The 14447-nt window shown below is 41.0% G+C and overlaps 1 protein-coding gene across 2 annotated transcripts; it reads right to left on the minus strand.

Annotated features, from left to right (window-relative positions):
- Nucleotides 1-5325: 5325 nt before the first annotated feature.
- On the minus strand, nt 5326-8173 carry APE2 (Glucose-6-phosphate/phosphate translocator-like protein). Of its 2 annotated transcripts, none has more exons than XM_078582688.1 (12): nt 7835-8173; nt 7672-7746; nt 7519-7584; nt 7363-7441; nt 6746-6866; nt 6567-6662; nt 6385-6497; nt 6233-6310; nt 6002-6118; nt 5816-5915; nt 5630-5730; nt 5326-5532 (listed from the first exon to the last, which is right to left on the minus strand). In XM_078582688.1, the coding sequence occupies exons 1-12, from the start codon at nt 8095-8097 to the stop codon at nt 5515-5517; spliced, it is 1227 nt and encodes a 408-aa protein (XP_078438814.1). In that variant the 5' UTR covers nt 8098-8173; the 3' UTR covers nt 5326-5514. The 2 variants fall into 2 exon arrangements, with proteins under 2 accessions (XP_078438814.1, XP_078438815.1); XM_078582689.1 differs by having other exon boundaries at nt 7830-7886.
- Between the last annotated feature and the right edge of the window lie 6274 nt (nt 8174-14447).

Consider the following 14447-nt stretch of genomic DNA (forward strand, 5'->3'; position numbering starts at 1 on the left):
CATTGGGTGACCATGAAAATTTAGAAGATTGAATGGCTTTTAATGTCTAAGGTCATTATTCGTTGTGGGCTTACATCGGGATAACACTTTATCAGGACTTAGTGTAATGATAATTTAAAGATATTAAATGAAGCATATAGCTACTCTCTTTAACTGACATTGTTTTTTGTACTTTGACTATCATTGCATTTAATTCCATTATAAAAGCTATCCCATGTGCTGTTCTGGTTGGCTTTGAAATTCATTGGGACATAATAAACAGTCAAGCATAACCTCTTTTAAATATGGATGTGTAAATCTTGACGCAGGTGGAGCAATTAGATGATGCCCACATTATGTTTCATTTAAATAAGTGTTGCATGTCAATGTATAAATTGAATTTTGGGGATATTGTCATCTGCAATGATAAAATCACAAAAATGCATACCGGTGCATCAAAGCAATATCGTACACAACAATGTTTCTTTTTACATTGTTCTAAATGTAGAAACCAAACTGGGTAAAAATTATTTTAAATGATTTCACAACAACGATAAATATATTGTACATTATGAAGTACAAATAGAGATTTCATGTCTAGAATGCGTAGATAAATATGAAAATTTTTAAATCACAAAAAAGAACGAGGTATTTAAAAATCCATATAAAAGAAAATTATCTTCAAATAATAAATGTAGAGATGATTGATTTTAAAAATCTAGATATTGATGTGAGTCAATTTAAAAACACAAAATAAAATGTCAACAGTTTATTTAAATATAAATTATAACATACATGAGATCCAAAAAACGTATAAAATGTTATTTATTTCACATTATAGAATCAGGCATGATATATTTTTTAAAATGTAGACAACTCAGATGCATTTGAAAAGTTATCATGTTCTAAGAATCTTGAGTACAGAGGCAATTTCTCCACATGCCAACCATCTTACTCATATTTCACAAGGATCGTCCTGAATTTTTTGTATACCTCTCACATTATAAAAGCTCAAAGTATAAAATAATCATTCCGTGTATCAATATTCTTGTTATTCTTACACAATAAGAAAAGGAGGAAATGGTGATGATATTGTCTCAATATATCATACCATCTTTCGTTGTCAGCTCTAAAGCTTTATTTTTTTGGACATCATTTGGACATTTCAGACATATTTATTTTTTCAACTCAAAGAAAAATGGCCAGACAAAGAGAACGCAACAAATAATTCAGGGGTCGAAGGATCCAAAACTTCAAAATATAAAACATATTAGTTTATGATTATATGATATATTTTTTCATAATTATAAACAATTAGTATATATATTCTCGTGAGTTTATCGAGAAATTATAATCAAGCCACTTTTACAACTACGAGGCCCAATGGGAAAGATTTCATCAGTAATTCTCCTGGGAGAATAATTCAATCTAGTGAACAAACTACAAATCGTAGATTCAATAGGACCTAGTGTAACACTTAACATATTGTAGTATTGGAGTTCTACCATTAAAGCCACATTTCTGTTAAAAATTAGAAAGTAACAGTACATAATTAAATTCAACTATAGGGTTTAATAACCCAAGATGGAGCATCCTCAATGTCATATGAATTGCAAAGTTAAGCATTGAATCCATAAGGCAAGGATTTAAACAGAATAAAATTTAGTCTGAAACCATAAAACCAGATACTTCGACCCTTAACGTCCATGAAGGAAGTGCTTAAATCTACAAGCAGAAGATAACTCTCTACCAAGGGTAACTCAAGGATAATAAATCTCTCAGAAAGAATAAATGTACTCAGAGTGTCCTTACAACATGTATTGCATGCATTTATATAGGCTACAAACATGACTAAACTAAAATTGGACATTATAAAGAGGAATGTCCATTATAAGAGAAAAACAAAGACAAATATTTTTTAGTACATTTCACAACATCAAACAAAAAAACAAAAGGCTCATAAAGTTATTTGAAACCTCTGTCAGGTCTTATAAAAAACAAACGCAAAATATTTTAATAAAAATATATTGGCCAACATCTATAAACACAATATAAAACTATATGGACCAAGTTGACCAATTAATATTTGGCTCAATCAGCATAAGATTTTACATCAGGAATATATGATGAATCTCGAGAAGTAGGTTAAAGCACCACTTCGAACTAGACATGGTCGTTCTGTTCTATTCGTTTTAAACAAACAAAAAAATCGCGCAAAAGATCCCCACAGGGCCTTGTTCTTTGTTCTGTTCTTTAAAAAAAAAACAAACAAAATTAGCACATTTGCACAAATTCGCACAAAACTAGAACACAATTTGCACAAAGTGAACAAAAGAACCGCACACGGGTGTGTGCGATGTTCTGTTTGAATTTGTTGTTCTGTTCAGAAAACCGAACAGAAAAAACAATTTGCACAAATTCGCAAAAAAAGAACAGAACTACCATGTCTACTTCAAACTAAACTTGCCTGTTATGATAATGTCTCTAGTAATAAGCCTTGTGGGCTAATTCAAACAAGATGGAGAACCCTGCCTCACCCACTAAGAATCTTCATATTGTTTATTTTATATCTGATATCTGCTGATTTTTTTGTAGTTGTAAAAATGCTTGCAATCCCATCCAAACTTTGGTGAAACCAATAATCATGTGACCCCAAAGTCTGAGCCAAAGGGACTTGAAGTGATGTTTTGTTGGTTTAGGACTTTGGTAGCTATCAAGATAAGGGCGACCCGGACACTTTGTCTGAGATAAGTTCAAAATGATTCAGGGATTTAAACCTTGGGGACGGGCTATGTTTGAAAGGGACACTTTACAAAGCTTGGAAGTTTGCAAAAAAGAGTTGATAAAGGCCTAGAAATGTGTTCGACCGTCGTTTACCCAATATCAGATGACAATATCGGGACGTATGCTGAACCAGATATCAGAAAAGGACATTTTTGATATCCGTCTTAACTGATATTGGCATCAGTCTCCGCCTCTCGAAATGGATGACGATAGCGGATATCAGTGTTGGATATCGGTTATTTTGATATCCAACATGATATCCGGATATCAAGTACCTGACTCAGATAATAGATAATTAAAATTTACATTTAATATAAGTTGAAACTAGTACATGACTCACCAAGTGAGGACAGTGCGAGTCCTGGAGTGGCTAATAAAAACTAAAGTGTATATATTGTTTGTACATCCAGCTGGAAATGGAATGAAATCCAAGGGGATTCAAATTAATAGTAGGCCCTCCCAGACTCGTGAAAATTTTGTACGCAGTTAATCGGTAGGTTGGTAGATAGATAAGTAGATAGAGATAGAGAGAGAACGATAGAGAGCTCCTGGATGGGCGGTCGCTACACTGTCACGAGCAACTTGGGTAGTGCACCGCTAGTGCTCACATGAAGTTGGCCCTGCTTATGTGCACGTTCCCCCTGGCGTCATGTTAGTATGAGAGAAAGAGGGGGGGAGGAGAGAGAGATGAGCAACGAGAGAGAGAGAAGAAAGATGAGCAACTGGAGAGAGAGAGGAGAAAGATGAGCCGCGAGAGAGAGAGAAGAAAGATGAGCAACTAGAGAGAGAGAGGAGAAAGATGAGCAACGAGAGAGAGAGAGACGAAATATGAGCAACGAGAGAGAGAGAGAGAAGAAAGATGAGCAACGAGAGAGAGAGAGAGAAGAAAGATGAGCAACGAGAGAGAGAGAGAGAGACGAAATATGAGCAACGAGAGAGAGAGAGAGAAGAAAGATGAGCAACGAGAGAGAGAGAGAGACGAAATATGAGCAACGAGAGAGAGAGAGAGAAGAAAGATGAGCAACGAGAGAGAGAGAGAGAGACGAAATATGAGCAACGAGAGAGAGAGAGAAGAAAGATGAGCAACGAGAGAAAGAGAGAGAGAGAGAGAGAAGAAAGATGAGCAACGAGAGAGAGAGAAGAAAGATGAGCAACGAGAGAAAGAGAGAGAGAGAAGAAAGATGAGCAACGAGAGAGAGAAAAGAAAGATGAGCAACGAGAGAAAAAGAGAGAGAGAAGAAAGCTGAGCAACGAGAGAGAGAAAAGAAAGATGAGCAACGAGAGAGAGTAAAAGAAAGATGAGCAACGAGAGAAAGAGAGAGAGAGAAGAAAGATGAGCAACGAGAGAAAGAGAGAGAGACGAAATATGAGCAACGAGAGAGAGAGAGAGAAGAAAGATGAGCAACAAGAGAAAGAGAGAGAGAGAGAAGAAAGATGAGCAACGAGAGAGAGGCGAAATATGAGCAACGAGAGAGAGAGAGAGACGAAATATGAGCAACGAGAGAGAGAGAAGAAAGATGAGTAACGAGAGAGAGAGAAAAGAAAGATGAGCAACGAGAGAGAGGGAGAGAGAGAGAGAGAGAGAGAGAGAGAAGAAAGATGAGCAAAGAGAGAGAGAAAAGAGAGAGGAGAAGCGAGAGAGAGAGAGAAGAAAGATGAGCAAAGAGAGAGAGAAAAGAAAGATGAGCAACGAGAGAGAGAGAGAAGAGAGATGAGCAACGAGAGAGAGAGAGAGAGAGACGAAATATGAGCAACGAGAGAGAGAGAGAGAAGAAAGATGAGCAACGAGAGAGAGAGAGAGAGAGAAGAAAGATGAGCAACGAGAGAGAGAGGGAAGGAGATAAGAGAGACAGACAGATGAGCAGCGAAAAAGAGAGACAGAGAGATGAGCAGAGAGAGAGAGATGAGAGAGATGAGAGTGATGAGCAGCGAAAAAGAGAGACAGAGAGATGAGCAGAGAGAGAGAGATGAGAGAGATGAGAGTGATGAGCAGCAAGAGAGAGATGAGCAGAGAGAGAGAAGAGGGAGATGAGCAGAGAGAGAGAGAGATGAGAGTGATGAGCAGCGAGAGAGAGATGAGCAGAGAGAGAGAAGAGGGAGATGAGCAGAGAGAGAGAGAGATGAGAGTGATGAGCAGCGAGAGAGAGATGAGCAGAGAGAGAGAAGAGGGAGATGAGCAGAGAGAGAGAGAGAAGGGAGCGATGAGCAACTAGAGAGAGAAGAGAGAGATGAGCAACGATGAAGAGAAAGAAGAGAGATTTGAGCAACGAGAAAGAGAGAAAAGATAGTTGAGCGACGAGAAAGAGAAAGAAGGGAGAGTAGAGCAAAGAGATGAGAGAGATGAGCAACGAGAGATGAGAGAGATGAGCAACGAGAGAGATAGAGATATGAGAGATGAGCAACGAGAGAGATAGAGATATGAGAGATGAGCAACGAGAAAGAAAGAGAAGAGGAGTTGAGCAAAGAGATAGAGAGATGACAGAGATGAGCAACGAGAGAGAGAGAGAGAGAAGAGAGAGAGATGTGAGAGACGAGAAACGAGGAGAGAGAGAGAGATAGAAGGAATGCAAAAGGGCAAGTCCATATACTTCTCTGCTTATTTTTACATCGGACATACATCCACTCTGACATGGCAGAATCCTTTTATAACTCACCTCCATGAGCATGGTTCAGACTGTAAAAAAAATAGACATAACACGACAAACCACAGCAAGTACAAAACGCAGAAACCTCCATCACCGACTCCACTCCTTAAGCCGTCTTCCCTTTCTGCATCAAACAACATCCAAAACCAAAAAAAAAAACCAAAAATTCTTCAAAAGGCCTGAATTTAATTTTCTTAAATTTCGAAAAATAGATCACTAACCCTCTTCTCCTCTTCAATCCTGGCTTTTATCAGAGAGTACATGGCCACACCAGAAATGGCAATAGCGGTACCAATGCCGGTTTGCGTGGAGATCCGATTGCCTGTTTAAAACAAAAGAAATACATTAAAATTAAAATAATTTTATAAAAAAATATTTATTCCAGAGTCAGTGATATCTGCACTCACCGAAGACGATGATGGAGAATCCGATCACGAAGACTCGTTTCAAGACGTTGCCAACGGCGTGGGTAAGCGGGGCCACTCTTTCAAGAGTGTTCGTCGCGATCTGATATTGGCCAAGTAAATGAACATTAATAAGAAGAAATAGTTTTGCATGAATTAATTTAAGATGATTGGGTGGAATAAACATACCTGGTTGTAAAGGTGGTAAAACATACCGACCCAGAACAAATCGGAGATAAATTTGTTGAGACCCACTTTGGCAATGGCATCCTTAAACCCGTGCTGAAGCAATTGGGGACCTTCAACCTGAGATTTCAGACCACTTTTTCTTATAAGATTCGAAATCCAACGAAGATGAAATTAAAAATAAAAAATAGTGGAGGAAAGAGGGGTTGGTTCCCGAATGTGAAGTTTACTCACGATGATAGCCGGGGGGATGCAAACAATCAGAGCAAGAATAGAGATGTAAGCGTAGACGTTGGTGCTGTCCATGTCAGTCTGGAAGGAAAGAAATACATTTTTTTTTAAAATGGCATTTAAAATGCGATGAGAGAGAGAGATGAATATCAAACCATGGCTTTCTTGGAATAGATGCTCCTGTAGGTGAAGGATATGTTGGAAATCATGGCACTGATGAAGCCCAGCCAGTTGAATGACAGCTCAGTGAGAGACGCCATGGACACACCTAGAGTTAATCAGCAAAATCCTAGTCATTAACTGTCCAAGGCAAGAAAGAGGAGAGAGGAGACGATACCGATGACGACGGGTAAGAGGGAGAGCCAGAGAGAGATGGGCAGCTGCTGGCCAAGGATGAACTGTGAAGCTGCCGCGTTGAAGAAGGGCTCCAGAGCTGGAAAAGATCAATGGGTCATCCATCTGAACCTTAAAAGGAAATAATTTTCCCAATGAAATGAAATTGAGGGGAAGAAGTACCTTTGATAGTGTGGGTGAAAGAGACGGCGACGGCGGCGAAGGAGACATTGCTGGTGATATGTCCCAGGGCATGGCAAATAGATACGGGGATAAGGAGCTTCAAGATATTCGCGTCGACCGGCTGCACGAAAGGCTCATGTCCATTCTTATCAGCTCTCCCTCTTTTTCACGGGTCGAATCGGTACGAACAACTTGAAATTCAAGAGGCATAGATCAATGATGACTTCACCATCACCATCCGAGGGCGATGAATCCTATTTAATTTGAACTGGGCTTATGAAAGAATGGAGGAAGATTTAAAACTTTACTCTTTCCAGCCTAATTGTCTGGTGGATACATGAAGATTAATGCAATAATGGAGAAATGTTAAATCATAACCCTCTTCTTTTACATTTGAAGTGGAAATGGGGAAGAAATTACCCACTCATTCTCTCCTAGTTTGAAAGGGAAATGTTGAAGCAATTACCAATCTTGCAATTGGCTCAATGGAGACTGATGGACGAATGAATAAAGAGTAAATTATCCACTCTTTCTTAGCTAATTTGACGTGGGAATGAGGAATAAATTAGTAATTATACTTATAGTCTATCCGAAGATGTAAAAGGGTATATACTCACAGCGCGCTTAGGGAGACCCACGCTCCAGCTGATCAAACAGTACACCACACCCACCGCCAGATGAATAGCCGAGACAAAGCTGGCCAGACAGAGAAAACCAGTCACGATCGTTGCAGAATGTGAATAAGAATTAAGATATAAACCAGGATCACTCACTATGGGTAGGGGAAGTAATTGTAGATCTTCTTGTTAAGAATGTTGAAGATCACGTTCAAGAAGTACCTGCATGCGATTCAAAAAAGAGAAAAAATATATATTCAATCAAAAAGAGGGGAAAATCAGCGCGCGAATAGAGGGCATCAACCATACCACATGAAGAAGAAGAATCCGGTGACCAGCGCCGGGTACTTCTGCAAAAAACCGACTTCCGCAGCCTGCCCCTCCCTGATCACCCCCAATTCAACAAAAAAAGAAAAAATCAGAAAACCCTACCGCGGAGAACAGAGCATTGCCCGATTGAGACGGACCTCACCCCGCGGAGTCGCTCCCTTCCGCCGGAGAGGCCGAGGCAGAAGCCACCGGAAGCAAGATCCGACGTCTCTCGGGGGCCTTCCAGGGGGAAACTAGGGATTGAGAGTGCTCGAGCAAGATCCCGGCTCTGAGCTGCCTCCCGCAGACGAGATTCCCTCCGTCGCGCACCGTTCCGCTCAATCTGGCCGCCATGGCGCCCTCGGCGGGGGTCCTCTTCAGCCGGAGCAGCCCAGACACGCCTCCAATAGCGCCGGAGCACGCCATGGCCGGGGAAGATCGAGCTCGGCTAGAGAGAGAAGCAGCGGGAGGAGAGAGGAAGACGACGACCAATTGAGCGGTCACGAGAGGGGACGAGGCTTATATAGGAGGGGGAGGGAGGGCGAGTCGGATCGGGCGAGTCGGGCGAGTCGGGCGAGTCGGTCGGTCGACTCCTTATCTTAAGACGAGTGGCTTTTGGCGGCGGGCGAGGCAGGTCCAGTCAGTGAAGGGGGGGTGGGGCCCAGCTATCGGGAGGGGGAGCGGCCCGTGAGGTCATTCTACAACGGCCCATTATCGGCCCATATCGGATATATCTTATCTGGCTTACTCGATGAGGAGAGAGAGAGAGAGAGATAAAGAGGTAGAGAGAGAGAGGGAGAGAAAGGAAAAGATAGAGAGATGGAGAGAGGGAAAGGGATAGAGAGATGGAGAGAGGGAAAGGGATAGAGAGAGATGATGAGAAAGAGGGAGAGAGAGAGAGAAAGGGATGAATAGAGAAAGGAAGAGAGGGAAAGGTATATAGAGAGAGAATGAGAAAGAGGGAGAGAGAGAAAGGGATAGAGAGGGAGAAAGATAATGGATAGAGAGAGTGAGATAGAGAGGGAGAGGAGAGGGAGAGAGAGAAAGAGAGAGTGAGATGGAGAGTGGGAGAGAGAGGGAGAGGGGGAGAGAGTGAGAGAGATAGAGAGGGGGAGAGAGAGGTAGAGAGAGAGAGAGAGAGAGAAAAAAAAAGAGGGAGAGAGAGGGAAAAAGCTGAATAGATAGAAAGAGGAGGAGAAAGATGGAGAGAGAGAAAGGGATGGAGAGAAAAATAAGGATAGAGAGGGAAAGAGATGAATAGAGTTAAAGAAAAGGATAGAGTGAAAGAGGAGGAGACAGAGGAAAGAGAGAGAGAAAGAGATGGAGAAAGATGAATGGATAGATAGAAAAGAGAGAGAAAGAGAATCTCTCTTCCTTACCAATACTGACAGTACCTGTCGGTAACGATATCCGTCATCCTAGAAAAAAACAGTCACTTATAAATACTGATACTGATGTAAGTACCAGATAACGACACCGTGCCAGATGTCTAGTAACTATAACTGAAGTTGATATCCTTGGAACAAGCCCCTGATAATGATGTCATTGAGCTGATAATGATCTTGGTACTGATCATGGATTAGATAAGGATGGCATAGATGTTCGATTTTAATTACCATACTTTGGTAATTAGGGAAGAGATAACATAGGATCACCATACCATTAGAGAGGGAAAATATATGATTTAAATGTTAAATTATTTACATATGCTTAGCATTAAGCCTAATCTTAAAATAAGATACTACTTACAACAATACTAGATTTATGTGACAGTATTTCTTATCATTGACCATTTTTCTCTTGACTCAACGGCACCAATTTTTCTCAATGTTTGAGCAGTAGTATGGAACATCACTAAAATTACTTTCTCTATTTAGACTCATAAATAAATGGAGACATAAATCTGATTGAATAAGTGAAAGCATTGTTGGTTGTAGGGCCTTTATTTAGATGAAACTTAAATGATTCATGCATTGGAACATTGTGAATAGAATCATAACAATATTTTAAACATGATGATCGAATCACATTGGCGAAAATAGAATCTACATTTTGTGAATTATTTGAGTGAGCGATATCGACTTGCTCATGTGTCTAACCTCCAGATGTATCCACACGATCCCCATCAAATTGAATCTCCTCCGTCATCTTGACAATCACAGTTATCACTGAGCCATCATTGTTACACAATTCCAATGGCATCGAGAGAGGAACAGAGCCTAGGAAAGAAGGGAGAAGAGGAAGGGGAACCTAAACAATTATGGCATGTGTGAGTTTTATTCAGGGCCTTCATCTACTTATGGTTTATCCCTTTTTTTCGCAAAACCCTAAACTTTAAGCACATCTTCTGACATCCAAAAGATCATTTGCATGTTACCATATATTATCCTGGTTTAACAACTCAAGTGGCCCGATACTCTTTATTGGACTTCCAAATTAATATATGTAATCATATAGAATAATTAATCATGGTCGATTAAACCCAATTGATAGGTTGAGTTTCCAGCCCGTGGTCTGCTAAGTATTGGTCGCTCATCCCGTAAACCCTATCAGATGGATGCTGATGAGAATACCAGAGATGACATTTCTGATATCCATCTTAATCAATATTGTGATGTGATAAGATGATATCATATATCGGTCCCTCTAGTACAGACATCAATTCATTTTTATATCAGCATCCATCCGTCATGGGGTATGGATGGCGATACCAGATACATGTGTTAGATATCAGTTTTTTATTACATCGAACATGATATCCTAACACCATGTAACTTACATAATATGTAATAATGATTTACATGTTATGTAGGATGTTATTGGATTGTGGCGCATGAAACAAGAGAAGCAACATGAGAATATGAGTAGATAACTCTAGTGGAAACAACTTCCAACAAAGTAAGAAGTATGCGTCAGAACTCTGTTAACTTGAGAACCCTGATTGTGGCGTGAGAAACCCTATGATAGAGGCCCTCATCTTCCTCTTCTCCTTCCTCCTCCATCCTCTCCACCTCTAGTCCTTCTTTTCAGACTCATTCATTTTCTTCTTCTCAATATTTTCTTTTCCTTCTTATCCTCCTCCTCCACCATCTTCTTCTTCTCCTCTTTTTCCTTCTCTTCTTCCTCTTCCTCCTCTTCTCCTCCTTCCTCCTTCGTCTTCACCTTCTCCTTCCTCTTCTTTTTCTTTATATCCCCCACTTAAATCTTATTTCTCTTCTTCCTCTTCTTCTTGTTTATCTCCTTCCTCTTCTTCTTTTTCTCCTCCCTCTTCTTCTCCTTCTTCATATTTTCCTTCTCCTCCATCTTCTTCTCTTACTCTTTATCTCCTTTTTTCTCTTCTTCTCACGCTTCTTCTCCTCCTCCTCCTTTATCTTATTCTCTTACGCTTCTTCTCCTTCCTATTCCTCTTCTTCTTCCTCTTTCTCTCCTTCCACTAATTCTTCTTTATCTTCCCGTTCATCTTCTTCCTCTTATTCTCATTTCTCTCCTTCGTCCTCCTCTTCATCTCCTTCCTCTTCTTCTCATTCTTCTTCTTCTCCATTATTCTCATTCGTGGTCCTCTCATCTTCTCCATTCTCTTCTTCTCTATTATTCTCATTTGTGTTGCTTTTCTTCTCCATTTGCTTCTTCATCTCGATATCTACTTCCTTTTCATCTCCTTCTCCTTACTGTTATTCTCATCTTTCCTCCTCTCCTTATTTCTCTTCTTATTTCTCTTTTGGTACTTATTACTCTTCTTCTTCATCTTTGTCTCCTTTCCTGTTTCTCCTTCTTATTCTTCTTATTTTTCTTCTTCTCCTTCTTCTTCTTTTTCCCTCTCTCCTTCCCAATTTCTCCTGATTCTTGCTCTTCTTATTTTTCTTCTTCTTCATGTCTTCTTCTCCTCGTTCTTATTCCTTTTCTTCCTCTTTTTCTCCTTCTCCATGTTGACGCACGCGAGCAAACGCCACCAAACGAGCCGCCCAAGCCCGTGGTGCCATCTGGCATCACGACACGTCTCCAACATGGGCTCTGGACCCAAAACTCGACCGCCGTTTAATTTTCTAATTTGTTTACACTTTCGTAGTTATTTTCCCTGGACTATAACAAGGCCTGGTTTGTTTGAAGAACGAAGTCATTTCCATTTCTTGAAAATGAATTAACTATCTTCGTTTTCTGGGAGAGGATGCCCGTGGGTTCTCGTCGCCTCCTTCATTGTCACTTCACAGCTATCGCCTGCTTCGGCCCCCCCCTCGCCCCCTTCCAGGTCCCCAGCTGCCCACCCCAGCGGCTGTCGGGCTTCCTCCAGCGGCTCCAGACCGTCGCCTGCTCCAGCCCACCCTCGCCCCGCTTCAGGTCGCCGAGCGTCCACCCCAGCAGCTGCCCGGCTTCCTCCGGTGACTCCATGCTGTCGCCCGCTCTGGCCCGTCCTCGTCCGTTCCAGGTCACCGGTCACCCAACCCAGCAGCGGTCTGACTTCCCCCGACAGCTTCAGACCGACGCCTGCCCCGGCCCCGCCCTCGTCCCATTCCGGGTCGCCGGCTGCCCACGTCAATGGTTGACCGGCTACCTCCGGTGGCCCCTGGCCGTTGCCTGCTCTGACCTCATTCTCGCCCCGTCTCTAGTCGTCGGCCGCCCACGTCAAAGGTAGGCTGGCGTCCTCTCGTGGCTCCTGATCGTCGCCTGCTCCGCCCCTCGCCAGAACACCGGTGATCCCGACAGTCAGCACTGCTTCTGATCACCCGCGCCGACGCCCCGCCATGACATCGCCCAGTTCGCGCACACGCATGCCGGTTCCTTCCCCCTTTGGTGCATCCGATTATTTCTTGTAGTGCCTTCTCGGCTGTTTCCACTGCTGTCGCGTTTAGTTTTCTTTAGGTGTGTGTCTCTCAATACTCAGCCACCAACATATTGACTGTAGAGCTTTGTTTTTTTACGCTACGGTTGTGGAAGGCAGCCCTCCCGCCCTCAGACGAGGAGAGGGGCTGCGCCATCATCGAAGTTTCTCCCGAATTAAACCATCGATTTCGGTAGTGATAATTTGCCGCTTGTATGTGACGGTCATCATTCCCTTAGCTCGTTACCCATAGTCAACCTGTCGTCACGTCGTCCCCTAGTGGCCCTGCATCACTCCAACTCCTCCCTCTGCCATCTTCTTCTTCTTCTTCCTCTTGTTCCTCTTCTTCTCCTTCTTCCTCTTCTTCTTCTTCTCATTTTCTTATTTATCTTCTTCCTCTTTTTTTCCTTCATCTTCTTCTCCTTCCTCTTCTTATTTCTTTGCTTCTTCCTCTTTCTCTTCTTCCTCATATTTGTGTTCTCTTCATCATCTTCTTCTTTCTCTTCTTCCTCTTTGACTCCTTTGTTTTCCTCTTCTTCTTCTTTCTCATCTTATTCCACCTATTTGTGTCTCTTCTTTATCTTCTCCTAATTGTTCTTCTTTCTCTTTCTTCTCGTTCGTCTTCTTCTCCTTCTCCTTAGTCTTGTTCTTCTTGTTTCTCCCTTTCCTCTTCTTCTCCTTGTTCTTCCTCTTCTTCTCCTCCTTAATCTTGTTCTTCTTGTTTCTCCCGTTCCTCTTCTTCTCCTGATTCTTCTTGTTGGGTTGTGGGACTATAGTCTTGGTGTACTAAAACTTATTTTCCACAGCAAAAAATATTAGATCGTTAATAAATAATATCTAAGATATGAAATGCATTGAGTGCCTTTTGGGGAACTTTTTCTCCTTGTTCACCACTCCTTAAAGATCTTGTGATTCTTCTCACCATTAAAATGATTTGTGGAATGAACGGAGAAGGTTGGGAAAGAAGAAGAATTGGGGGAGAACACCAATATTTGGCTTGCCTGGGCACCTAAAATGGGTGCCCTCCTTTATTTATTTATTAAGGATTTTTCACAAGAAACCCTAAAAATAAAGTATATCTTCCAACTTCCTTTTAGTCTTATGTGTGCAACCCTCTAGGCCCATATATCATTTAACAACTCTAAGGTTCAATAACATTAATTAATTATTGAGCAGCCTTATTAATTAATTATATCAACATATAGATTAATTAAGAGATAATAGCTTTAACCCAATCGATAGGTTAAATTTCAAAACTATGGGTTGCCAAGCTACACTTCATGCTCTAGAAGATATAGAGTAGTATTTTAACTCTCTTATGGAACATTGTTCACCAATGATTACTGTACATTTATAATGCTTCATCCGTGTGAGACTCCCATATTACTTGATAACAAGCAAAATCATGCATAAAAATAGTGTATTTCACGCTTAAACTTGAATTAAAATCATTAAAATTGTATGTTATCATGGTTTAAATTGATTAATTTTGTCTTTATCATGATTTTATGATATTTCCTAATTTTATGTTATTTTGACACATTTTATGATAATTGAAATCAATAGGAAATGAATTTTCTAAGCAAAATATGTTTTTATGGATTTTATAAACGATTTAAACGATTTTTAGGGGATTTTCTGGGTATTTTTACTATTTTTGCAAGGGTTTTTATTACTTCTAGGGGTTTAAATGCAATTTTCCAAACTTCAAAAGTCGCGGGGGCATAAATACAATTAAATATCTACCGAGGTTATCGAGCTCTTTGCTTTAAGAGAGCTGACCTGATCGCGACACGTGTCACGATCTGATCGGTTTAAATAGTGGGCGCTAATCATTGGACAACCATCCAATGATTAGCGCCATTCTCCCTAATATAGCTTTCTTCATTTAATGCAGGTTACAGGTCAAAGATCGAGGACACGTGGCAGCACCTAAGTCCTCCGATCAAAAGCACAGAAT

The sequence above is a fragment of the Wolffia australiana genome, chromosome 11 (genome assembly GCF_029677425.1).
Source record: "Wolffia australiana isolate 7733 chromosome 11, ASM2967742v1".
Lineage (NCBI taxonomy): Eukaryota > Viridiplantae > Streptophyta > Magnoliopsida > Alismatales > Araceae > Wolffia > Wolffia australiana.

Bases quoted from the DNA above. Each gene is read 5' to 3' on its own strand.
- APE2 (XM_078582688.1), bottom strand. From the start codon at position 8,097: ATGGCGTGCTCCGGCGCTATTGGAGGCGTGTCTGGGCTGCTCCGGCTG. The intron at 7,585-7,671 runs GTATGGTTGATG...AATCGCATGCAG, and splicing joins GGATTCTTCTTCTTCATGTG to GTACTTCTTGAACGTGATCT. The intron at 5,731-5,815 runs GTGAGTGCAGAT...TGTTTTAAACAG, and splicing joins ATTCTCCATCATCGTCTTCG to GCAATCGGATCTCCACGCAA.